We start from the raw sequence: 27744 nt of genomic DNA, 5'->3' as shown, positions 1-27744 counted from the left end.
GTGTCGGCAGCTGCACTGTTCTGTGTTATTGTTCACTTCGTTAATGCTTCAATCTACCCACTTATCAGAATCAACTCAAACATGACGCTAAAAACCGTGGGCTAGTATTTGGTTGAGCGTGATTTTTGAGGCAGCAGTACACAAGTCCGGCAAAGGTATATATTTTGCCGTAGATTGTTTTCATGAAATGTACAGAAAATAATTCTAAAGCCAAATAGGACACCTAGATATGAAGATTAGATCACAGCATTGCCATTGCAGAGTTAATAAGGGTGAAGAAATGTTAATGTATATACAATGCTACGAATAAATTTTGATATTTAATTTGAAAAGTAACCACGGAGCATAAATAAAAAAAAAACAGATGGCAATAAGGTGCAGTAATTAAGTTTCCATTGAAAACGCACTCGGCTACCTATGCAACTTGCATGCATTCTTTGGGAATTATGATGTGAGAGTTGGTTAATTTCACTACAAAACAAAAGATTACATACTCTATATATGATCGTCCTTTTTAATTTATGAACAGCAGAATTCCAACTTGTAATCAACTACTCGCCTTATACCTAATCTAAGAGGTTTATTTAGCTTTCTTCCTGAGGATGAGGCAAGCCAACATTGCTCTTCTTTTTGTTTTCTTAGCTTTCGAGCTGACCCGTTGATGTCGCTTTCTAGACTATTGGAAAGGCAATGCGTTAGGAAGCGTTGAGCTTTACTTAAAATTCAGATGGAAAGCAGTAAGAAGGTACTAGGATTTTTAATCATGCCGGAGCCACGCAAGTCTCAATCTAACCTCAGCAGCGTGAACGTCAGCTTCATTAAAATCTATCGCAAAACGTACGTCGTGAAAATCTCGTCATGCATTTGCCAAAGCCGGATCAGTTACCTTCTTTGGTGAATTACCCACAGAGAGGTACCACCTGCGGTTTTGTACCATGGAACCTCTCGTTGTATATTCTTGTACGTTGCTTTTTGATTTAAAAATATGCTTTCAACCTCAACTTCAACTTCCACACATCGCTTACTGCTGGACTTAATAGAATCAGCAAAGCTTTCATTCGTTACTTAGATCATTTTTTCATCCTTCATCACATAATCTGCTGTTGCTTTGAGGCAAAAAATATGATTTGTAAAAAGTGAACTCTCTCAGGCGCCAAAGAAAAACATTTTTATTGACAGCCGTACTTTGTGCATGGTAATTGTGGGTATTCATTGAAATGAGCATGTGTTGCTCATAACAAACAACTGTGCGCTAAAATACTGTAAAAAGATGACCTCATTACGCGCTATTTAGCAAAGTTAACCTTTCCTTTATATAAAGAACTGCACTGATCACATGAAATCTGTTAATGTGACGGCAGGTTTATATCAGCCCAAAGGCGCATGACATCACTGTGCTTCGTTTTTTCTTCGATCCATGACTTCATTTTTGCCCGGAGCTCAGACGTCGTGAAGTGATTCTTCCAGTCACCGATTTTCCCCTTGCGGACACGACCGGAGCCTTCATGGGACTCTTTCTTGGAAAGAGGATTTGTCCTATAAATCTCCATTGACTGCAGACGCCCCTGCTCAGGTAGTGCCAGTAAGCTGCTGACAAATGTGTCACAGCCACAGTTGAAAACTTCCCTCATATTCCCTAGACTGCAAGCATCCAATATCTTCTGAAAGAGCTTCTCATCTTCGCGAAGTGCATCCCCGTATTTTGTCTTGTCGAGAAAATCGGCAATCTTGAGGACCCATGCCCTAGTGTCCTTCTTAAGCTCCTCGTAGGTGAAAAACAGAACGTTGCGGTCATGCCGGTGCTCGTACCATGGGAGAAGGTGGTCGAAGAAGTCGCCGTAAGGTACGCGCCCATTGACGAATGCCTGAATGAATGTCTCGAATGATACATCCGCGCATGTCTTCGGCGTGTGTCCTAGAAGGTAGTGGTAATACGAGACGGCACAGTCGTAGGGGTTCCTCGCCACGTAGATGTACCTAAGCGAGAATGAGGAGGTGTGAAAGAAGGTCATTGTGTTCTCCAACATCTATTTGAAAAACATACAGTTGTCCGTTCCAGGTAATCCATCATTTCGAATGATCTTTTTTCTGCGCAGCTTGCATTTTAACTTTGAGTTGAGTGTAAGCATCTCACATGCTCTAGTGACGAGACAAGATAATTATAGTTTTGCAGAGCGCCGGAAGACAGGGACAATAGACGCACTGAAAACAGGGCACATCGCTCTGTCCTGTCTTTTATGTGTCGGTTGTCACTGTCTTCCTACGCTGACCTTCCGGGAAATTCATGAACCACCTAGCCTGCAAAACTGTCCTGGCAAATAATTTTGCATTTGCAGGCAGTACCTGTTATCTTTACATATATCCTTCTTGGCTTTATGTTCAAATGAACTATATGTGAGCGTATATTCTGAAATGTTTCATTGATGAGCGTAAATTTGTCACAGTGTTCTAGCTTTAAATGCTGTGGTTTGCAAAGCGAACGTCATTTCTTTTCAATATCTACGGAGAGAGCATGACGCACAATTGCTCCAAATTATGTTCAGTACACTGCATATTGGACAAAAAAAGCTTGATAGCGACGCTCGGATTGGCATTTCCAAAACGTGCACACGTTTGGATATTTTTTGCGATATTTTGCAAGAAAATGTGAATTCCTGTATCCAGCCAAAGTCGCCAAATATCGCGCAGAATACATTACCTCACTAGTAATGCTGGCATAGTGACATTTGCGTAATAATAGCATCCCACAAAAACAGTTCTGTTCGGTTCGATCAAAGACGCTGCCTTCTATCATAAGCCATTTTTTTTTTACTTTTTCTTCAAACAAAGAAAACGGCGGATATTCTGCCAGCGTCCCAGAGCTGCTTACCTAATTTGCAAATTTACACTTTTAGTCAGAACTCCTCCTAGATAAAAATTGCAGTTCTGAATGTCTTAATTGATCGGTGAGATTTTAAAATTTTCATTTACACCTTATCGCAAACAAGTACTTCTTACCTATATTTCAAAACCAGATATTCAGTTGCGGCCTACACAAGTCTGTGCAAAGCCCAAGCGCTGTATGCTGCATTAAAAAAAAAACAATAAAAACTGAGTTCTTTCAAGAACCTTTTACTTTCTGGTCCAGGTCTGATTTTGTTCCATGTCGCCCGTGCGCTTATTCATCGGTCTGATAGGACAAGCATAGAACAGAAAAAAGAAATAGCTTATATTTACCTTATCCATACATTCTTAGTAACAGAATTGCCTCGTGCCTTATTTTCCTTTCTGTCTGTACACCCTACATCGTAAAACCGCAGAATTATATTTCGTGCTTGGCTTAGGAATTTTTCTGTTTCAAAACGTTTCCGTGACAGTTGGTGTGGGTGATAGGACTAGATGTGTCTGTGAAAAAGCAAGTGACATAAATTCCCTTTGCGGTTTTACAGCTTTGTTCCCATTTCTGCCAACATCTGCAATTTTAAAACAACTTCGGCACCTTTTTTCTCCTTAGTCTTAACTACTACTACATGCTCCTAGGATAGAAATTATGAAACATTGTTGACAGGGAGTGTCCGCTGATTGGTTGCATAGGCATAGGTGTCGCATTAGGTTTATCCTTTATAATCATTACACGCGTGACTGCGTGTTAGCAGTTACTCGGCACAAAAACAAATGATTTATGAGCTCTATGATGTCAGTACATGTAAAGCAGCACCGGTGATTGAAATTGACCCGGGTCCTTTCACGAAAGCCTCTCTCATAGACCATATTATATATTTGCTTAAGCGTCGGCAAGAATCCAGTTGCGTTTCTCTGTGGTAATTTCAGTCACCGAATGCTTGGGAGCTAGCCAACCATGTCGCTACCTTAGAAGATATAGGGTAGTAGACGATTAGCAAGGAAGTGCAGGGAAAATGAGGAGTTTGGTCATATGATGCTTAAGAAAAAAGGCAACAAATAATGACCGAAGGTTATCACACAGTTGCTGCCTCTCCTCATACCGTCTCCCCCCCCCCCCCCCCCCCCCCCTATCTATCGAGTGCTACATGGCAATCGCAGTTTCCCATAACGTTCGACGCCCGCCGCTACGGTGGAGGGTCGTGCTAGAGAACACTCTTATCGATAGGAGGATGAAACAACTGTCTCAGTAGCTCAGTGGTAGAGTACAGGCCACGCACATCGTAGGTCGTGGGTTCGAACGCCACTGGCGACATGTGCTTGCTTATTCTTCTACTTTCTAACCAGTTACCTCCTCCATTATTATTACTTCAAATTCATAAAAAAACAACCCTATATTTTCGTTTTTTCCATTACATGCTGGCTCGTTACTTAGTTGGTTACTTAATCTTTCTGTTCCTTTGTAGCTATTAGTAGCACGTACTTTGCTTTGTTGGAGTGACAACGCATGTTGAAGGGCAAGTGCGTCATCAAGGCGCCAGGCCTGGGCATTTTGGTCGTTGCATCGGCGCCCATAAAGTCGAAGTAGGGCGCCTGGACCAAGAAGTCAGTCACGTTGTTGGGAGCGTTGCCGTGCGTGAAGATATTACACACTATGTACTGGGTCCACGTTGTGCCACACTTTGGATAAGTGGCTATGAAGACGTCGTCTTCCCTAGGTTGGTACTTCATAGCCGCACGCACGTTTTCCGCACGGAGGAAATCGTTCACCAGAAGCCCGTCCACGTCCACGAGACATTCTTCGTTCATTGTCAACGAGGTCGTAGAACTTCTGCGAAAGAAGAATGCAGTGCAACGGTCACTAACGAATTGTATCATTGCGTGAGTGCCGTGTAGGATTAGGCTCTCTTCGTTAAAGCTCTGGAATTAAGAGCTGACATCTTCTGTTTGGTTTGGTTTGGTTTGGTTTGGTGGGATTTAACGTCCCAAAACGACTCAGGCTATGAGGGACAGTGTCCTATCGCATGTACTTGGGACTCCCGTGTTGGAGCTTTTAAATTTCATTTAGGCGTTTAGCGCTCAACCGCGAGGGTTATTAAATATCTAAAACACAAGTTGGGGATAACACTATGCGCCTCTATCACTACGAACGTAATAAACTACGGAGGCAAGAAAAACCAACCTCTAGTAATTGATCCCATCTGCTCCGAGATGCTAAATCCCAAACCCGGCGAAATGACAGCAACTCAAAAATATTTCTAGAACCTAGATATTAGTGAACACGAAAACTGCGCTGCGCTTCAAATAACCTACTTTTTAAAGAGTAGTGGATGCAAAGTGAATCATGCCAGATTCACTTTGCACTAAGTTGTTGAGTATTCTTATTTGAAAGAAAACTGTAAATATCCCCGTCATCAAACACTTTCAGGCCTTTACAGCGAAGCTGCTTGTGTCCACTGATAGCTGCAGCCACCATATCCCTGCTGGTATTATAATTATAATTATTATTTACACATTCACACGGAATATTTGTGTCACTCCAAGCGAAGGCATTAAAGCAATTCGCCTTTTTCACAAGGCCGCTCTGCACATGCGCGTCTCTACTCTGGTTGAAAACAAACCACCAACCCCAGCAGCGCGTGCGCAGTCCTTGGCCTCCGCAATCGGCGCAACCGTAGCTCATCTCGAAGGCAATGTGTAGTTATTATTCGTGACAGGCGTATGCGATAGATGGCGCTAACTGTCAAAAACACACACCGTCATTTCGCTGGCGCCAAGCAGTTTTCAACCAGTAGCAGACGGATTTTCAACAACTGCCAAAGGGTGCCACATTTTGTGAAGAAGGCGGATTACTGCCAGGCTCCCGAAAACACGCTCTACTTTTGAAAAAAAAAATTGTTGTTAGCGTCACTTACTACAAAGTAACGTTTTCTAGATATGCAGACCGCCAGAAGTTCTTGCCTTGGATATTTTCAAATTTTGTCAACCTTGGCCAGTCGCTTCTCGGAGCTTTTGGACGGTTCCTGTAAAACGGTCGTAAGCATAAATTACTGAAAATTAAATTCAAGCAGAATTTCCGATATTCAACAGAAAAAGTGCAAAAGAAAGGCACGTTAATAGATCTGTCTCCTACCTGAGAAAACACAGGTGTCTAGTAATTAACGCTTGACCGTAGCTGAAATCCGGCTGTGGTATATCTTAATTTACAGTTAAGTCAGCCTTTCCCTCAAAAAAAAGCAACGCTTTTGCTCACTGTGAAATTCACTTCCGTCGCGGGAATCGGTCCAGCTATGCCAAATAGCTGAAATTCAGCGCAAATGGAGCACTGTACTATGCTCGTAAAACGTGTACTGCAGAATGGGCCTCATGCCAGGATGCGAAGCATATACGTCGGTCCTATAGCGCATGTGTTCTTGTACGCCACCAACTGGTTCAAAAACAAACTTCGAAACTACGCCGGATGCGCAAATGGTGAAAAGGTGCAGACAAAACAGGGCATCACAGCCTCCTCTCTTCTGTATATTTATTTGGTCGTAGAATTCCTATGAAAAAAAAAAAAAACAGCCGCGCTCAGAGTAGACGTCCGGATAACCGCGAATGAAAGAATATATCATAAAACATAGGTATTGCCAGATAAATGTGGGCACGTGTCGTTAGAGGACAGTGGAGAGGACAAAATGCCGATGAGCGTATTTATTGACGTACTTTCGGAGCTCCTACACTTTTGCGTAGAAATTGTCTAATTATTTTAGCGCCTTCCTAATTGTCTCTTTAAAGCTGCAGTGGGGAAATATGTCCAAGATTCTTTAAAATAAATTTTTGCATTTGAAGTTTTTTATTCTACTTCCATCCGCGCGACACGTCTATACATGGTGTCCAAGCTAGCCCAAGTGTTAAAAACTATAACAATGAAGGTAGGCGAGGGAAACTAGCTGTAAGAAAATGTCACCCGTCTTGCACACCACAGGCAAACGTTTGTTTTTCAAATAACAGGTAATTATGGCAATTTTTTCTAAATTTCTTATTGTTGATTTCAGAGAATAGATGTTATTTGCAAAGTTGTAGAGCAGATTGAGAAACCCTTGTTTCAATTAACTGCGTTAAAGAAAGCCTCACGTGTATGTGTTTCTCGTTCTCCAAAGAATACCGGCCAAATACAAAAAAGGGACGTCACTGCCGCGCCGCTATTGTGCTGCCCTCAACCGGGGTTTTAGTGCACGGATGCAGCTGTGGCTGTGGGTGCACGGCACCGTAGCAGCGGGAGGCTGATATGTCTGTGATGGTTTCTTGATGCGCTTCAGGCAGTCGGCCCAATTAACGGTGCCATGTTGGAGCGATCTCACTGCGATTGCTGCAACCGTTGCCAACATAGCCTATCGGTGGAACGGGGCCGCCCTGTGATGGGCGCCGCTGATTTCGTTCGCTCAAACTACGCTTTCGTGGCACACGAATGGGCCCAACACATGATAGTTTTTGTTTTTTGGAGCTCGGGAAAAAGATGCACGTGAAATGTTTTCCTAATCGAAAATAAAGAAAATTGTGGTTTTAGAAATTGCTCTTCAATTTGCTAATCACATTTATTGTGTAATAGCAACAGTTAGTAGGTTAGAAAAATTATTATACCTACTATTGGGGTAATTGTAGGATACAAAATACCTGTGGTGCGCCAGATGGCCCGGCAGCTGTATTCAAGTGGTTTCCTTAACCTACTCCAATGCCTATTTCTTTAAACCTTAGCTAACGTTATCTAGAACGCCCAGTATATCCGTCAATTTCCAGCCAAAATCAAGTTCAGTCAATTCTTTGACACTACTTCAGTATCATGATACGTTTTCTGATCAAACATCGGGTACAGTTTGGCTTGTGCTGCCTTCTGTTATCATGCAGTAGTCAATCGCTTTATTTAGTGTTCTTGGGAAATTTTATTGGACGACCATTGCAGAGTGTAGCAACATTTTTTAATCAACATTTCTTACTGTATACTCCCTATTAATATGTCAAATCTCTGGTATCTTCCCATATTCTTGTTATCAAGCCCTCTAGTTTGACCCTATTCACTCCCTAATCCATCTTGACTTTTTGAGAGTCCAACGCCTCTTGCCTCTAAGACTTGAGAACTTTTGTTCTGCCAGCTACTAAATGTTTTGGGCTGCTAATTTTGCGGTGGTTCATTTCCAATGTTAAAATTTCCATTTTATTTAATGTCATGGGATGCTTATCACATCTAAGCTCTCGGCCAGTCAGAAAAGTTTTGACATAGAACAGGAGGTTGAGCCTTTGCGATGGCTGAAATTCTATCGCATTAGGAACATGTATGTTCAGTTTGCAGCACTATGCAAAAATAGTGCTACGGAAAGACAAAAATGCAAAATGAAATCGTATACGCAGCTTTATAGTTGTGCGCGAGTAATAGTAATTGTTTTTCCAAACGAAGTCGAATAAATACAAATGACGTTTCTTCACAACCAAATATAATGCGATATTAATCGTGACAGGATTCAGCACGAATTGAATATTACAGTAAATATTCGCATACTGTAGAAATGGTTGCACAAAGCAAGCCATTTTCTTCTATGTGAAAGCGGAATCAGTAGCGACATGGTGCGGCACAATAACGAATCAAGTAAATGTCATAGTTGCATGTTAAAAGACCCAGCACTAATCTCGACTAATAGGGGTGATACATAATACTCATCACATGAGTGGCTATAACGCCTGCATGGTGAAGGCCTCTCTCGTATGCCTTAAATTCACCCGATCCTGTGACACCAACATTCATTCAACCCCTGCAAGCTTCCTTATCTCATTTGCTTACCTAACTTTCTGGCGCCCTCAGCAACCGCGTTTTTTTCCGTAGAATCAAGTTTTTCCATAGATACCAAGGATTATCTTGCCTTCGGATTGCATGACCTCTTAATGCTTACTTCTTGATTTCTATAAGAATGTCACTAACCCGCGTTTGTACTCTCACACACTCTGCGCGTTTCTTGCCTCAAGACGTTACACTGACCATTTTTCTTTCGATAGCCATTGGCGTGGCTGCCAATTTAAACAAAACTCTTTTGACAGCCTCGACGTTTCTGCTTCATAGGTGAGTGCCGGTGTCACTCAGGTACGGTGCGACATAAGCGAAATATAATTGGGCATGCCCTAAAGTTATGAGTATCTCAAAATTTTCGTTTGCTGTCGATCACAAAAGAGAATAAACTAGAGCCACGAGTAAAGGTACGAGACTGGTGACAACTACCTAGAAGTCACGGCCTCCAAATTGGCCGTCAGGGCCGCTGTCGCTAACCTTGCCTAAGATCTGCCACATCCCTCAGTCCTGAATGTCATGTTGAGTATTATGAAAGCTCCCACGCGAATCGACCGCTTGGCATCGCTGAACTCCGTGTCACGCATTCTGAGCATGGCTGGCTGTAGCCTATCTTTTGAAAAGTGATCGGAGAAAAGCGATTTGAGAATACTTTTCAATGTTAACTGTTGAATGAGTTTCAATGATTGCATGAAATGATATTCAAGTTTCATAATTTTCTTGTCTTCGCACTCCCCTTGTTATTAATGGTCGCTAAAACCACTTCAAAATTTTCTAAGCACTGAAAATCAAGGAGCCGTCCAGTTTATTATTCTTTCAATACAACAGAGCTGGAGCTCCCTATAGAAAGAAGTCTGCTCTCCTTACGAAAATTGTCACTGGTATACGAAGTGCATTTATTATAATCTACGACCGGGATATTTGCTGTAAAACCATCAGATGCAAATTGTGGCAAGTTAAGTACGAGTCCTGTCAATGTTTGCGTATTTCAAAGAGCAAGCGCCGAACATTCTTGACAAATTTAAACTTGTCGTTCCATAGCGGGCAACCTAACATTTCCCGCTACTCTCCCGAAAACAAGAAGTGGACGTGAACAGTTTATAACAACGAAAAAGTGCAACACTTCGAATACAACTATGGACGCTCTAGGATTTGCAAACGTTTTCAAAGCCCACAGGGAAACGTTTTAGGTACAAAAGTAAGATGGGGTTATTTGAGTGAATTTCACAATACTGCAAATTTAGGTTCAGAGAAAACTATGTTATACATCGTGTGCAAGCTAAATTTAGCCAATGGTTAAAAAATAAATCATTTGAGCTAGATGAGGGATACCATTGCATAGAGCTTCCAGCAGTCTTGCGCACCACAGGTAACATTTTGTTTTGCAATTAGCTAATTGGTAATTAAGATAAATTTAAAAATTAGCAAATATTGATTCTAGAGAATATGTGATTTCCAAAGTTGGAGTGCAACCTCAGAAACCCCTATTGCATTTATTTGCGGTAAAGAAAGCCTGGTGTGTACTTTTTTCCCAGCTTCAAATAAAGCCCGCGAAATAAAAAAACAACAACATCACATTACTGTCGCGTTCCCGCCATGATTATTAAAATGATAGCCTAAAATTATCTGTAAGATCCAGACTGAAATATATCGCTCCCCGCCGTGGCGGTGCAGTGGTCAGGGTACTCGACTACTCTGCCAAAGGATCCGGGATGAAATCCCGGCCATGGGGGCTGCTTTTCGATGGAGTCAAAAAGCTAGGTGCCCGAGTGCAGCACAATGTCAGTGCGCGATAAAGAACCCCGGCTGGCTGAAGTTTTCGGAGCCCACCGCTGCGGCGTCTCTGATAACACGAGTCGCTTTGGGACCTTCAACAGCATATAACCAAACGAAACCTGAAATATATGGCTGTAATGCAACAATGTAACCCTTGTAACAAGAAATATATTAGTGAATTAGAGCGAGTACAAAGAATGGCGATGAGATATATTTTCGGTAGATACAAAATGAATGATTCACCAACTCGTGTAAATAATGCTAGCCAAATGTTACAGGTAAAAAGGAAAAACAGCCGTCATGCAATGCTTCACAACAGCCTCTCGAACAATATTAATCGCTAGTTACTCAGCTCTGTGAAGGCACATAATAAAAGAACAATCGACTTGCTCATCGGCATTTCTTAACCTCAATTCACAACAGACGCTCAGCTTTTAAAGTTTTTTATCCAGTTTTTCTTTTTTCGCGAGAAGTTACTGACAGGAATTTTCTCCCCGTTGGTATATCTCTAAAGATATATTATCGAATTGCAGAGTGAACCAGATGTCCGTTCTTATCGTTCTGTCAAACATGATTTTCGAGTGTCGTCACTTGATATAAGCTTTTATGTAATGCTTCTCCGGCTTCGACGGAAGTCCTGGCCTGCAGTATGACCAATTAAACAAATAATTGTGCACGAATCAGGTGGAATCAATAGACTTACAGGCGTCTATTTTAATGGTGGGTAATACTCTTCTTTGTCTAGCAATTCCGATATCCATACCGCATCTCCTGAGCAGCAGCACCTGTCCGCAAAAAGAAACTATGGCTGATACCAAATAACAATGTTTTCCTTCCTTTGCGGATGACTGGGCTATCTAGCGTCCTGTGGCTAGCACTTGCATCAAAGCCTTTTCGTATACTTACTTGAACGAAATGAAAGCACGATGAAATTAATTGTTAAGTCGGCTAATTGCAGAATTCATCTTTTTTTGACCACCGTCGTAAACTGCTTTTAATTTGTATATATTATTTTCTGCGTCTTGGGAACACAGGTGTCACTGGCTAAAAATGTAGGCGTGTTTCTGTGCTCTGATGTTATCTATGTTCTTGTGCACATGTAACATATATTATCTCTTCTGCTGGAACTTTATTCGAAGCTTCAAAGCGTCACCTCTTTAGTGTGCGTAAAAACATGTCAGGCTGCCGGCTTGCGCGCTATTGGTTGAATCGAAAATCACATAATTATCTTCATTTTGACACCCACACCAATAGCACTTTACTAATGCTAGGGTGGGGGGGGGGGAGGTGAGTTCATAACAGAGCCACTATGTATTTATCGATGCATTTTATCATTTTTAAAACCCCAAACTCATCTACACAATATTTCCTTTCGTCACCCTATTCCCGTTTCTGAGTCAATCCCATGTTTCACAATTTTTTTTTTTTTTTGCTTTATTACGATCCCTAAACGTGCGCACGTCTTTCCAGATTTTGTTACCGCACCAGCCATTCCATTCAATTTTCACAAACGCGCTGCCGAAGCAGGAATTTTTCAAGGTTGTTTTTCTAAAGGGCAGAAGTTGAGTGGAACGATGTTTCGCCCCACATCGCTGACATCATGCGCTTCTGAAAATTCCGTAAAAGATTTGTCGCATATCTGGTACCAAGTAAGCATTTATTTTATTTTGCTTCACCGCCTACCTAGTGACCTTGTCATGACTGTTAAAATAATCAACTGAAAAGAAAAGTAAAAGTATGCGGCAGTTCACAGTTCAGTCGTTCAGTCGTGTCCGACTCTTCGTGACCCTATTGACCATGTCACGCCACGCTTTCCGGTCTCTCACTATCTTCCTAACATCACATAATTTCATCTGCAGTGCCTCGAGGATGCCATCTAACCATCGCGTTCGCTGCCTACCCCTTCTCCGGCGACCCTCAACCTTGCCCAACATCAAATCTTTCTCCAGCGACTCCTCTCTTCTCATCAGATGACCAAAGTAGCTGAGCTTTAACTTTAGAATTTGACCCTCCAATGAGCAGTCAGGGTTTATGGTCGACAATATTGACTGATTTGATCTTCTGGCAGTCCAAGGAACTCTCAAGAGTCTTCGCCAGCACCACAATTCAAACGCGTCAATTCTTCGGCGGTCAGCCTTTTTCACAGTCCAACTCTCGCATCCATACATCACAACTGGAAAGACCATAGCACGAGTTATACGGATCTTGGTTGGCAGACTAATGTCTCTGCTCTTTACTAGGCGGTCAAGGCTAACCATTGCTCTCTTTCCCAGAAGCAGGCGTCTCCTAATTTCATGGCTGCAGTCTCCTTCCGAGGTAATCTTGGAGCCCAAGAAGAGAAAATCTGTCACAGCTTCCACTTCTTGTCCCTTGATGCTCCAGGACTTGATAGGGCAAGACGCCATGATCTTTGTATGCGGCAACATGCCGCAAAACAAGAAAGCTAATTTTCTGGGAATATGTTCAAGACAAATCTCAGAAAAAAAGAAAGATAATGTGAGACTTATTTCTGTCCAAAATTATGTTCAAGACAAATCTCGGAAAAAAAAGAAAGAAAATGTGAGACTTATTTCTGTCGCAGAGAACGCAGAGCGCAAAGAATAGAACGTAACCAGATTACCATAATGACTGAAAACCAGCGCGATGAAGTGGCAGTATATGGAGCTCCGACATCACGCTAACTAGGTGTGTGAGTGGTCGGGAATGCTGTGACGTGTTGAATTACTGTACGAAAATGATTTTGGGCACAACAGTAGTTCGCATTACACTGAGTCAGCCAATATATTAGATAGTGAACAACTGACTTCAGAAATCGCATGTTCTCCCACAGACAACAATGTAACTGCGTAATAATGATGCCTTCGAACGGTATCGTTTCGTACCAGCGTAGTTTTTGCAGAAACTCAAAAGCCGTCAGAAATGCTTAAGGCTTAACTGAGGCACTTCCAAACGCTTTCCTTGAATCAAAGGCTAGAGGTGAGCTTATGTTCGCAGTCCGTGATAGTCATCAAACTACGAGCGCACAGCAACAGCTATAAAACGTGGGATAGCAAGCGGCTGTTGCCCCTCAACTTCCCTTGTTGTACAGACCTGGTCCAGGAAAGCCAGACCTGGTCCTTGCGACATGTGCGTTCCTGCAGCCCTTTTCATGCGCGACTACAACTTCTCTTGATAATTTCTTTTCGCTAGCAATGCACGTTAGCACTCACTGCAAGCCGCTAAACCGACGGCGACAACCAGGCCCAGACCCATTCGCACAGCTGGAGGCTAGGACGTTTCTACAAATGGAACAAAATACGGTTGCGGAGCGCCAGAACACTGGTCCTAAATTCATCCCTCTACTTACGTACAAATTGTAAACATCAAAGTTTTAGCACTTTTTAAAGTATCAGCGTACACCGATGATACTCTGAGACTTTGAAGGCGTGTCGAAAATTTCAATGTAGCCATATGTAAACGTTCTCTTTCCACTTTCACTCCAACCTTCTTCCTTTCCCTTACGGCGCGGTTCAGGTGTCCACAGAGCAAGTGCGACAGATACTGCACCTTTCCCTTCCTGTGAACCAATAATTATTATTATGTAAACGTAGCTACTGATTAGCCTCGGATAATTTATGGCGCGTAAAATGTCTGAAGCCGCAATATGTAACGAAAAAAAAAATCTGTTAATAAACAACTCAGCAAAGCAACAACAAAGCTCCCGCTTTCCTCCCTTTTGCTAAACTACGAAATAGACCATTATAGCACTCCGCCATGTGAAAACTGTGCGTAGTAAGCTACAGCTTTATTTTATTATCCTGGGATTCCATTGTGAATCGCTGTACGCGACCGTCACAATTAGCGAATGTTACCACGTCTGCACAAAGGCCCTTCAGTATTTTCTTGCTCTGTGACAGAAACAATTGTCCTCCAAACTGCTGACAGTCGGTCAAAAGCATATCACAGAACACATGTGAGGACGAATGGCGCATTGGAAAATTCACAACATGCATTAATGCCCACGTGCCGTTTGCAGCCGCAAAAGAAAAGGTGTTTTTCGCTTAAAGAACGTCGCGCAGAAAGTGCATTATCTTTTTTTTGACATGGCATCTAACTGATAGGTTTCAGTCACGACTTGTGAAAACATTATTGCATGTTTATAACGGCCTTCCCATCCGTAGCAGAATATTGCTTTTGAAATGTACCAGTGACACCAATGACTCCCCGCAATAACACCACGAAACACAACCGATTGATTCACGCCGAACATCACTTTGAGTTTCCAATAATTCTTGAATGCTTAACTCACACCAAAGACTGTTGGATTGTTGATGTAGTCTCGATTCACGCTTTACTGCGGATACTGTGAATAAGTCTCCAAGATTTTTTTTTTTGGAACATAAAGAGACAGAGGTATTAACAACGTTGACTCTCCGACGACCTCACCTCCATCGGCCGCGCTTTCTAGTTTCTCGAAGGCGAAGAACGGTGCCTATAGAGAATGGTGAGCATTGCTGTCATTGAGTTGCTGGCGCAAGGCTGCACGGAAGCAGGCGAGGCATTTCGTATCTGTTCCGGGCGACAGGTATTCCTAGTTGACATGAGCGCTGTTGGATGAAATTCAGTGTTGAGCCAATGGGAATCACTGGACAATAGGGGTTCTTCTTGTGCCAGCAGGCCTTGTCGGCGGCAGTCCGGGAATCGTGTCCTGCAGTCATCTGCCGCTGTAGCATACAGGTTGCAGGCATCGCCGATTAGAGCAAAAGAGAGTGGGTAAAAACTACTTAAGCACGGTGATTGTGGTCGGGCCTGTGTTGCTGGAGAAGAACTCCGCTTAGGTGGGAGGAACTTCCCCCTATACGCTGCTGAGAAGGTAGTAAGTAAGTCATAGTGTCTGGGGTTGTCCGGAGTCCAATTATTCGATGGCGTCGTGGGTTCTACCCGCAGCGCGCAACGGACATATATGTGCATCCTAGCTTTCAAAGTCTAGGTTACGAAGCAGTCCTCACACGACCCGGTGTATCAGATCAGACAGTCGCAGGAGCACGAACACCAACATTCGTGGCGGAAGCTACAATTACCATTCGCCGAAATGTGTGTGCTATAATACGGAGCTTCAAGGTTTCAAACGTGCGACAGTGCCTAAGGACGACAATGGTGGAGTTTAAATTATATTTGCTAGCAGAGAGTCTCTGCTAGCAAGAAGCTTTGCTAGAAAAAAAACGACAAAAAAACAGAACAATGAACACATCTGTAGCGATTCCCTTTCGCAAATGCCCGAATTTATCTTCTCCAGACATTCTTGGGTTTACAGTCTTACACAAATTAAGATACAAATTCCTCATTATATCGGTGCATGTCTCGCCAGGAACTTGGGCTCGCTGCAGCAACTTTTGCTCTGCGCGTTTCTTTTCCCGTATCCATTTCCCAGAACACTTCTTTATTTCCGTGAAGCAGTCGCAGCAAGTAAATCTTAATTTTTCTAAATCAAATGAATGCAGTTTCTTTCAAAAAGAATACTATGTTAGCTAGTTTCAAGGTCGAATCGCAACGATTCCACCGGCTCACCCGTTCGTAGTTGATTAGCCACTCGTCGACGTCGTCGTCATATTCGCCACCAAAAGTCCGCGACTCGTGCTATGGGGCCAGTTGTTCACCGCAGGTGATGTATCGGCCGGCGTAACATTGTAGTCTTAAGCCACGCCGAACAGTAGGGGCCAGCGAGTCGGCGGTTTTGTCGAATAAGATAAATATTTGCTACGCAGCAAGCTCTATCAGAAAACTTTTACGTACTCAGTGCGTAACGGGAGTGTTTATTTAAATAGGATGGGGGGGGGGGGGGAGGTGACTGAGAGTTTCAAAGGCCCAGCAGCCTCTCCTTTCCTCTCTGTCTTTCGTCACTCTCTCTCTCTCTATATATATATATATATATATGTGAAGGAAAGAAGCCAACAGTCGGCGAGGCCAAGGAAAGCGTTGGGGATGGCACTTTGTCTTTCTTTTTTTTTTAATGTTTACTTGCATAATCACAGAAATTAGTAATGTAATCTGTTTAGGGGAAATATAGTTAGACACAAAGTAGAAGAAAAAACAACGTGTTGATGGTGGGATCCGAACCCACGACCTCCGAATAACGCGTCCGGTGCTCTTCCAACTGAGCTACATCGGCCGCTGTCCCCCCTGCTACTTTCTTGGGTATTTATGTTGTCTGTATACGAACCTTGAGAGTGTTCACCAGCGCCACCCTCAGCCATAGCGGCGGACGTGGGACGTCCTTTTGTTACCGCCAGCGTCACGTAGAACGTGATCAAGAGCGAGGGCGAAAGCTGTGCTAGAACCCCCTTACGCTACCTATGGCTTCAAGACTGCCAGAACCGAGACCCCCGTAAGCTACAAGCAGATCAATCAAGGGGAAATGAGGGTGCTCGTTATAATACATGAAGGAAACAAGCCAACAGTCGGCGAGGCCAAGGAAAGCGTTGGGGATGGTACTTTGTCTTTCTTTTTTTTTAATGTTTACTTGCATAATCACAGAAATTAGTAATGTAATCTGTTTAGGGGAAATATAGTTAGACACAAAGTAGAAGAAAAAACAACGTGCCGATGGTGGGATCCGAACCCACGACCTCCGAATAACGCGTCCGGTGCTCTTCCAACTGAGCTACATCGGCCGCTGTCCCCCCTGCTACTTTCTTGGGTATTTATGTTGTCTGTATACGAACCTTGAGAGTGTTCACCAGCGCCACCATCAGCCATAGCGGCGGACGTGGGACGTCCTTTTGTTACCGCCAGCGTCACGTAGAACGTGATCAAGAGCGAGGGCGAAAGCTGTGCTAGAACCCTCCTACGCTACCAATGGCTTCAAGACTGCCAGAACCGAGACCCCCGTAAGCTTCAAGCAGATCAATCAAGGGGAAATGAGGGTGCTCGTTATAATACATGAAGGAAAGAAGCCAACAGTCGGCGAGGCCAAGGAAAGCGTTGGGGATGGTACTTTGTCTTTCTTTTTTTAAATGATTACTTGCATAATCACAGAAATTAGTAACGTAATCTGTTTAGGGGAAATATAGTTAGACACAAAGTAGAAGAAAAAACAACGTGCCGATGGTGGGATCCGAACCCACGACCTCCGAATAACGCATCCGGTGCTCTTCCAACTGAGCTACATCGGCCGCTGTCCCCCCCTGCTACTTTCTTGGGTATTTATGTTGTCTGTATACGAACCTTGAGAGTGTTCACCAGCGCCACCCTCAGCCATAGCGGCGGACGTGGGACGTCCTTTTGTTACCGCCAGCGTCACGTAGAACGTGATCAAGAGCGAGGGCGAAAGCTGTGCTAGAACCCTCCTACGCTACCTATGGTTTCAAGACTGCCAGAACCGAGACCCCCGTAAGCTACAAGCAGATCAATCAAGGGGAAATGAGGGTGCTCGTTATAATACATGAAGGAAAGAAGCCAACAGTCGGCGAGGCCAAGGAAAGCGTTGGGGATGGTACTTTGTCTTTCTTTTTTTTTTAATGTTTACTTGCATAATCACAGAAATTAGTAATGTAATCTGTTTAGGGGAAATATACCGGTTGTCCTTTTGTTACCCTCGCTCTTGATCACGTTCTACGTGACGCTGGCGGTAACAAAAGGACGTCCCACGTCCGCCGCTATGGCTGAGGGTGGCGCTGGTGAACACTCTCAAGGTTCGTATACAGACAACATAAATACCCAAGAAAGTAGCAGGGGGGACAGCGGCCGATGTAGCTCAGTTGGAAGAGCACCGGACGCGTTATTCGGAGGTCGTGGGTTCGGATCCCACCATCGGCACGTTGTTTTTTCTTCTACTTTGTGTCTAACCATATTTCCCCTAAACAGATTACATTATTAATTTCTGTGATTATGCAAGTAAACATTAAAAAAAAAGACAAAGTACCATCCCCAACGCTTTCCTTGGCCTCGCCGACTGTTGGCTTCTTTCCTTCATGTATTATAACGAGGACCCTCATTTCCCCTTGATTGATCTGCTTATATATATATATATATATATATATATATATATATATATATATATATATATATATATATATATACTGTGAGCCTTCCGTGGATGTCCTTTAATTTGTTCATTCCATGATCTTCCTCTTTCATTTGTACATACCATCATCATCGTCCCGCGGCGCCGGCTCCGGCGCGCGCCTGGGCTTTGTCATCGGAGTAAAACGCCAGACACGGCATCCCTTGCTTTGCCGTCTCGACCTTGCCGTCTCGACCTGGCCTTCTTCCACAAGTGGTGGAGGTAGGACTTGATCCCCTTGCTGTTTTGTGCCCTGCCCCTCGCTGGAGTTACGTTCCGGTCGCTGTTTACCGCCTGCCACCATCGTTATGACTACCGAGAGTACCCACGAATCGGCAGCACCCTCTACCTCGGCTGCACCACCCCCTCCGACTGTGCCCACACGACAACGCGACCCGCCGCTGTTCGCTGGTCGTCGCGATGAAAGCGTCGATGACTGGCTGGACACTTATGAACGCTGCAGTAACTACAACCGGTGGGACGATGCTCTAAAATTTCTGAATGTTTCTTTCTACCTCATTGAGGTCGCCAGAACCTGGTTTATTAACCGCGAACCCCACACCACTAATTGGACCACGTTCAAGCAGCAGTTCCGCCAGTATTTTGCGGACCCAGCAGCTCGGACAGAGGTCGCGAAGAATAAGCTCGCCTCTCGCCTCCAAGGTCCCGATGAGTCGTGCGCGTCTTACATAGAGGCCATACTTGCACTTTGCCGGCGTATTAGTCCCACCATGCCAGAACCTGAACGAGTACACCATATCTTGAAAGGAATTAATTCAGTGGCATATAACACCCTGATTGCCCAGAATCCTTCTACTGTTGACGCCATTATTGCGACCTGCCAACGTATCGACCAGCTGCAGTCCTCCCGATTGCAGCCCGGCATTGCTACTGGCCCGACCTTTGCTGACCTAGATCTGCGGGCACTGATTCGAGCCACCATCCGGGAGGAGCTCCAAGCCCTCAATCCTGTCTGTCAACACGGGTGCGATCATTCTTCGGTACCTTCTAATGACGCCGGTCTCCGCAACATCATTAAAGATGAGCTGGCAACATTCACTCGGCCTATGGTGTCCGACCCTCCTGCAACCCGCCCAGCATCGACTTACGCACACGTCGCAGCATCACCCCCTCCTTTTGTTCCGCCGCCCCAACTGGCACCGCCCTACAACCACATCAACGCCGTGACGACGGCTCAGCCTACGCCACCCTATCACGCACCTTGGCGCCCCTCTCGCCCAGTGTGCTACTACTGTGGAATCCGAGGGCATATATCCCGCTTCTGTCGTCGACGCATTCAAAACGAGCGGCGTGGTTACGACGCCTTCGACAGTGACGTACCCTCATATTATCAGCGGCGACCTATTCCCAGCCCACCTCGTCGATCCTCTCCACCGCCGGTATCCGCGTCTGAACCAAATGGCGCCCATGTATCTCGACGCCGGTCCCTTTCCCCATACCGCCGCTCAGTTTCCGCTCTACGTCCCGCAACCACTCTCCATGTCCGCCATCCGGAAAACTAAGTGTTGCAGTTTCCGGAGGTCAAACTGCACTCTGCGAACTTACTAAAAGTCCTCCTGATAGCCCGTATAACGTGATTGCTGTTATCGCTGAAGGTTTACCGGTCGAAGCTTTGATTGATACAGGGGCTGCAATTTCTGTCATTCACGCTGATTTGTGCTACCGTTTGCGAAAAGTGACAACACCATATGATGGGCCTGAACTCCGTGGAGCCAGTGACGTCCCTTTGCGCCCTTCAGCGAAGTGCACCGTACGAGTTTTTATCGACGGTATCCGCCATCATGTGCAGTTTGCTGTGCTCTCACCTTGTGCGCATCTGATGATTTTTGGATGGGATTTTTTGTCAACCGCTTCAGCGTTAATTTCTTGTGGTGAGCGTGTTATTCATATGACAGACAGCGATTTTTCATCTGACTTTCCTGAACGACATCATCCCCTCGTTGCCGCCGCTGATACTGTTTTGCCTCCTCAGTGCGAAAAACTGCTTACTGTTGTTTCTGACCACATAACTGACGGGGACGTACTAATAGCACCATCATATAGTCATCTTGCACGCGGCATCGCCTTCCCGTCAAGTCTTGTCCGGTTCCACAACGGCTCAGTGACAGTAGTGGCCACTAACACTTCACGTGAATCCCTCGTGCTCCCAAAAGGAACTTCTCTGCATTGCATGGTGGATGTTCAACCTTTTTCCCTGATGGTGCTCACCGCCCCTCCGCCTCAGCAACGTGTTTCGTCAGACGTCTCTCTTTCTGTTCTCGCAAAGACTATTAATCCTAAACTAACGCCGAACCAACGCCAAGAACTGCTGACATTGCTTCTACACCACCAAGCCATTTTTGATGCTACTTCCACACCACTGGGACAGAATAGTGTTGCGCGCCATCACATCATTACTGAAGGTAACTCTATCGTTCGCCGACGGCCTTATCGGGTTTCCCTCTCTGAACGAAAAGTAATTAAAGAAAATGTAAATGACATGCTCCATCGCAATGTAATTCGTCCCTCAACAAGCCCATGGTCCTCCCCAGTAGTGCTAGTTAAAAAAAAGGACGGCTCGATACGCTTTTGTGTTGATTACCGCGCCCTCAACAAAGTTACCCGCAAAGATGTATATCCGATGCCACGAATTGATGACGCCCTTGACTCTCTCCAAGGCTGCGAATATTTCTCGACCTTGGACCTTCGCTCAGGTTATTGGCAAATACCTATGCACGAGGACGACAAAGAAAAAACCTTTCGGACTTTGTAACGCACCAGCGACATTTGAACGAATGATCGATACTGTGCTTCGTGGCCTAAAATGGAGAACCTGTTTGTGTTACTTGGACGACATTGTTGTCTTTTCGGAAACCTTTAATGACCATCTCATGCGCCTGAATGAAGTCCTCACCTGTCTCGCTTCGGCAGGCCTTCAGCTCAACACCAAGAAATGCCACTTTGCACAGAAGGAAATTAGAATACTGGGACATCTGGTCAGCCATGACGGCATTCGCCCAGATCCTGAAAAAATAATCACGGTCTTGAACTTTGCTCGTCCACAACGGACTACAGATTTGCGCAGTTTCCTCGGCCTCGCCTCTTATTTCCGGCGTTTTATAAGGCATTTTGAAACTATTGCTGCACCACTTCATGAGCTACTTAAAGCACGCAGCCCTTTCGTATGGACGGAACAGTGCGAAACTGCTTTTAATGACCTAAAGCACGCCCTCACATCAGATCCTGTTCTTGCCCACTTCAGTGACAGTGCTCCAACTATCCTGCACACCGATGCCAGTGGTCACGGTCTTGGCGCTGTACTTCTGCAGCGTGATGCAACATCGCGTGAGAAAGTGATTGCCTTTGCCAGTCGGACTCTGACTCCAGCTGAGAAAAACTACACCATTACCGAGCAGGAGTGTCTTGCCGTCGTCTGGGCTGTCCAAAAATTTCGCCCTTATCTATACGGTCGGCACTTCAGAGTTGTGACCGACCACCATGCTCTTTGCTGGTTGTCTTCACTCAAAAATTTGACAGGCCGACTTGGCCGCTGGATTCTACGCCTGCAAGAATACCATTTCGACGTCACTTATAAATCTGGTCGCCAACACCAAGACGCCGACGCTTTCTCTCGTGTCCACTTACGGAATCAGCCTGCTGTTTTTCTTCGCAACGCATTTCTACCTCTGACCACAGCCGACCATCTCTTCCCCCGACGCATATCACAACAGTTTCTTTTGACGATTCTGAGCACAAACACGAACTCCGCTCGCAGCAATTAGCTGACGCCTACTGCCGTCCTATCATCGACCGCCTTATCGGCGCTTCGGACCCGCCCAATGCTAGGCTTCGCCGACAGCTTCGCAATTTCAAGCTCGAAGATGGCATCCTACTCCGTTACGTGTATTGCCCTGATGGAACTCGCTGGATCCCAGTCGTGCCGCGTGTGCTTCGCCCACGTATACTGGCGGCTCTCCACGATGACGCTACTGCAGGCCACCTTGGTTTTGACAAAACCTACGACCGCGTGAAAAAACGATTTTTTTGGCCTGGCTTATCTTCCACCGTTGCCAAATACGTCGCATCCTGCCCTCTGTGCCAACGTCGCGAACGACTGACTTCTCTGCCCGCTGGCCTTCTACAACCTCTTCCTTGTCCGCCATGCCATTCGACGTAGTCGGCATCGACTTATATGGTCCCCTACCTCTCTCCGATGGGGGTAACCATTGGATTATAACAGCTGTTGACCACCTCACACGCTACGCTGAGACAGCACCTGTACCGACTGGTCCCGCTGAAGAAGTAGCAAATTTCTTTTTGCAATCAATTGTATTGCGTCATGGCGCTCCTCGGGTGCTCCTAAGTGACCTCTCCACATAGCCTTTTTATTGAAAGTCGTTGCCGAAGTTCTTCAAGCGTCATCCACCCTTCATAAGACAACCTCAAGCTACCATCCCCAGACTAACGGCCTGACTGAGTGATTTCATCGCACCTTGTCAGACATGATATCCATGTACATCACACCAGATCATCGAAATTGGGACACTATTCTACCATTCGTCACATTCGCCTATAACACAGCAGTACAACGGAACACCGGTTATTCTCCATTTTTCCTCGTTTATGGCCGTCCTCCCACTACCATTCTCGACGCTTCCTTCTTCTCTACGCCCGACTACTCCACATCAGTACCTACCCATTTTTTTATCTCGTTTGGCCAGATGCCGTCATCTTGCCCGCCTCAACACGGCAGCGTGCCAGGAAGACCGCAAGACTCGCTATGATTCTACACATCGAGTGGTCTCTTTTCGTCCTGGCGACGAAGTACTGCTTTATACACCATTGCGCACCCCTGGCCTTAGTGATAAATTCCACCACCGCTACGTAGGTCCCTATGAGGTCATAAGCCAAACTTCCCCAGTGAATTACAAAGTGACGCCTGTTGATACCCCAGCTGATCGACGCCACCGTGGAACTGAAATTGTTCATGTGTCTCGCTTGAAACCGTTTGTGCGCCGCGATGCATCGCTTAGTTAGGAGCGGCCAGGCTGGCCGCTTCCGACCCCCCGGGAAGATTGTGTTAGCCTCCCGTGGATGTTCTTTAATTTGTTCATTCCATGAACTTCCTCTTTCATTTGTACATACCATCATCATCGTCCCGCGGCGCCGGCTCCGGCGCGCGCCTGGGCTTTGTCATCGGAGTAAAACGCCAGACACGGCATCCCTTGCTTTGCCGTCTCGACCTTGCCATCGCGACCTGGCCTTCTTCCACAATATATATATATATATATATATATATATATATATATATATATATATATATATATATATGATTTATTACTGAAAGAACCAGACAGTCACCGAAGCCGAGGAAGTCAAGTGAATTGTTATCGTCTTTCTTTAAATTGCTGCTGTTGACCTGTGTAATAATTTAGGGAGAGATGTAATTAAGTACATAATAGAAGAGCTAACTCTTACCAACTGAGCAGCCCCGACACTTGTCCAACCCCCTACTTTCGTGGCCATTAATGTTGCCATTACCTTTAACCGAGCCTTAAAAGTGTTCACCAGGGCCACTTTCGTCCATAGCGACAGATATGGAGGGTCCTGTGTTACCGCGAGCCTTCGGTAGAACGGGATCGGCAGAAAGGGCCGAAGCTGTCCCATAATCTTCTACAGCTATCTGTTGGTTCAAAAGTGCCCTAATCGAAAGCTATAAAGCAGGAAATTGAGGGGAAATCAGTGGCTCGTGATGATATAGGAATAAAAGAAGCCAACAGTCAGCGAGGCCAACGAAAGCGTGCAAGTTTTTTTTTTTTTCTGTTGTCGACTTTAATAATGTATGCTTTTTAGGGAGAAAGAATAAAGTACAGTGCAGAAAATGGACAACCCGTAGCTGATGACACACACACTCACGACTTCCGAATATCGTTTCCGATTCCCATGACGAAGCTACAGAGACGCTGTCCAAATTTCCTTCTTAGGTGTTAATGTTGACGTTCCAAGGTGTGTTCCCCAGCGCCACCTTCAACTAGAGCAGCAGACATGGAACGTTCAGTTTTACCGCATGTTCGCATCAGATAACTTCCTTGCCATCATTCTTGCCGCTATTTTTGCTATTATTTGTTCTTTGTTTCAATATTAGTCGAGGCATATAGCACGAAGTATGCTCAGCGCTGTCGCAATACGTTCCCACTGCTATTTTCCATGCATTTGCCGGCACGTGTCCCGTAGCAGATGCATAAATTCTGGTATGCGCTTTTTCTGCTTAACCCTTGCGGAGTATAATCAGATGGCTGACAGTGTGCTGCTGGCAAAAGGTGTCCCCGACTGTTTATATATCTATTACTACTATGTTGTGCAAAAAAGTTTCATTGTATTTTACAGCAAATGCTCCTTGCGAATATTGTGACATCTGGGATTATTTATAGCCCGCTGTATGACATTTTGCTTGTTGTTGCTGACTTAGCTATATAATAGGTACTTAGACATAGCTTCAGACATTTTGCGGTATTAGGCTGGCCCCACGGCCGAAACATCTGTAAAAAAACATGCGGTTTCGCACGAGGTCTTTACTTTAAGCTTTATTTGAGCGTGACACATTAGTCTTTTCTCTTGTGCGATATAAAACCATGTGACGCTGCATGACCTTGTAACAATATGAATATGACTAGTTTGCACGAAATGAGAACTCTAGTAGTCCTTCCGAGATGGAACTCCCCCCCCCCCCCCCCCCCCGCGCTAGACGCGTTACTTTTGTATCCCAGATGCACGTTGTTAAGGCTTGCTGCAGACGGCGCTTTATATATATATATATATATATATATATATATATATATATATATATATATATATATATATATATATATATATATATATATATATACTTATATTTATATATATAATGTAACACACACGCACAAAAAAGTATATATATTTACAGATATTTCAGAGGGGCAGCTTACGACAACACAGAACAACTTCAGGCCAGCGGCACTCAGCATGAGCCCGGATGTCGCATTGTCGAGACTCAAGCACCAGGGGCGTAATCATGAAGCTTTAATACAGGGGACTTAGCTCATAGGGAACGGCTGACGCGACACTACAAGCGCGAGCAGCACTTCCTTGTCCTCCCCCTTCTTGATTCATGATTGGTTTGTTTGGTTTTTGGCGTTTAAATTCTCAGAGCAACTCAGGCTATGAGAGACGCCGTAGTGGAGGACTCCGGAAATTTTGACCGCCCGGTGTCCTTTATCTTGCACTGACATCGCACAGTACACGAGTTCTTAGCTTTTCGCCTCCATGGAAAAGTAGCCGCCGAGGCTGGGACTCGATCCCGCGTCCTTGGGCACAGTAGTCAAGCGCCTTAACCACTTCGCCAACCCAGCGGGGCCCTTGATTCTTGTGCCACTTGGCAATTCTAGCATGCAATATAATGTGCAAGACTATGTTTGCATGCTTATACGTATGTGTAAGCTTACAAAGGCTCAAATAAAGGATTATTGGTTAAACAAGTAGCGAAAACACTTGGGCGAACGATGATAAATGAAGAAAGCTGCAGGCGGCACATTTAGCATAATCGCATCATACCCTCATAAGCGGAACATAAGTAGACCCCTATTTTTTCCTAAATGTCCATGCGTGCGCGTCCCCAAAATGTGCGGAAATTGTGACTTCCTAATTCTCACCTCCTTTCATCCAAGGATAAGTGCTCAGGAGCAAACACGCTGTGTAACAGGAGGGCCTTGTGCAGTGTTCACGTCAAATGATCAGAAGTACCGATGTGCCAAAGATTGGAAGGCGCTACGACAACCCAACAGCCAGATGGTGGCATAAAAAGCAACATTGGCAGTGGCTGTCATCTAGCCGAAGCTGTACACGTGCCAGTGCACAGGTGCAACGGCCTTTTCCCGTGACAAGGGAACAAGGAAAATTGTTTTATCCTATTTATACTGGGTAGAGCAGAAAAGAAATGCCACGCTGATGCCTCTCTCAATCAGTGAGCTTCTGATGCCGGCCGTTACCTCATAGAAACAGTGCACATCACGAATCACAAAGTGTTTTCGCTTGATTCGTTCGTCCAGACCATGTTCGTGTGACAGAGCTTATGGTTTTTTTGTTTCTTTACCTGCACTGCGGATGCTTGCAGCTTGCCCAGAATGTGAGCTATGTTGTGCTGGACCTCATCTGAGCCAAGTTCATTATAAACTACTCACTAAGAATACCCTTCAGTTCCTCTAACAGCACTGCTAAACTAGCTTCACTAGTTAGGGTTCTAGTGTTAAACGTTGCAAGGGTCAGTTTCCAATGGCGGCCTGTCCAAGAATACCTGGCTCCGCTGGACAGGCCGCCATTGGAAACTGACCCTGGCAACATTTAATGCTAGAACCCTAGCTAGTGAAGCTAGTTTATCAGTGCTGTTAGAGGAACTAGAGGGCATGAAATGGGATGTCATAGGGCTTAGTGAAGTTAGGAGGCTGAATGAGGCATATACTGTACTGAAGGATGGGCATGTACTGTGTTATCGAGGTTTACCAGAGAGGCGACAACTAGGACTGGGTTTCCTTGTCAATAAGTATATAGCTGGTAATATAGATGAATTCTATAGTATTAATGAGAGGGTGGCAGGCATCGTTATTAGGCTTAATAAGCGATATAAACTGATGGTTGTACAGGCCTATGCAACTACATGTAGTTATGATGACCAGGCTGTTGAAAGCTTCTACAAAGATGTAGAATCGGCAATGCGAAAAATAAAGACGCAGTACACCGTGCTAATAGGCGACTTCAATGCCAAGGTAGGGAAAAAGCAGGCAGGAGACCAGGCAGTAGGTGACTATGGCATTGGTTGCAGGAATAGCAGGGGGGAGTTAATAGTTGAGTTTGCAGAGCGCAATAACTTAAGAATCATGAATACCTTCTTCAGCAAACGGAAGAACCGAAAATGGACATGGAAAAGTCCTAACGGAGTGACTAAAAATGAAATTGACTTCATAATGTGTTCAACCCCCGCCATTATGCAAGGTGTAGAGGCAATCGGGAAAGTGCGATGCAGTGACCACAATATGATGAGGTCCCGAATTAGCCTAAATCTGAAGAAGGAACGCAACAAATTAGTAAGAAATAAACCCATCAACGAATTAGCGGTTAGGGGGAGGGCAGAAGAGTTCAGGATCTCGCTACAGAAAAGATATTCAGCTCTAAGCGAGGATGGCGACATTATCCTAGAAGC

The 27744-nt window shown here is 44.9% G+C and overlaps 1 protein-coding gene across 2 annotated transcripts; it reads right to left on the bottom strand.

Annotated features, from left to right (window-relative positions):
* Positions 1-1152: 1152 nt before the first annotated feature.
* Positions 1153-26317, bottom strand: LOC146176391 (amine sulfotransferase-like). Of its 2 annotated transcripts, none has more exons than XM_084580958.1 (4): positions 26201-26317; positions 5796-5903; positions 4364-4711; positions 1153-1977 (listed from the first exon to the last, which is right to left on the bottom strand). In XM_084580958.1, the coding sequence occupies exons 3-4, from the start codon at positions 4687-4689 to the stop codon at positions 1347-1349; spliced, it is 957 nt and encodes a 318-aa protein (XP_084437084.1). In that variant the 5' UTR covers positions 4690-4711; positions 5796-5903; positions 26201-26317; the 3' UTR covers positions 1153-1346. The 2 variants fall into 2 exon arrangements, with proteins under 2 accessions (XP_084437084.1, XP_084437083.1); XM_084580957.1 differs by lacking the exon at positions 26201-26317 and adding an exon at positions 6014-6219.
* Positions 26318-27744: the final 1427 nt, after the last annotated feature.

This window comes from Amblyomma maculatum, chromosome 10 (assembly GCF_055883805.1).
Source record: "Amblyomma maculatum isolate TAMU_Amacu chromosome 10, ASM5588380v1, whole genome shotgun sequence".
In the NCBI taxonomy this organism is placed as follows: domain Eukaryota; kingdom Metazoa; phylum Arthropoda; class Arachnida; order Ixodida; family Ixodidae; genus Amblyomma; species Amblyomma maculatum.
Note: the sequence above shows the minus strand (reverse complement) of the source record. Positions and strands in the feature narration are given on the sequence as shown.

Excerpts from the sequence above, each read along its gene's own strand:
- LOC146176391 (XM_084580958.1), bottom strand. The coding sequence starts at position 4,689 with ATGAACGAAGAATGTCTCGTGGACGTGGACGGGCTTCTGGTGAACGAT. Across the intron at positions 1,978-4,363 it reads TGTCACTCCAACAAAGCAAA|GTACATCTACGTGGCGAGGA; the intron begins GTACGTGCTACT and ends ATTCTCGCTTAG.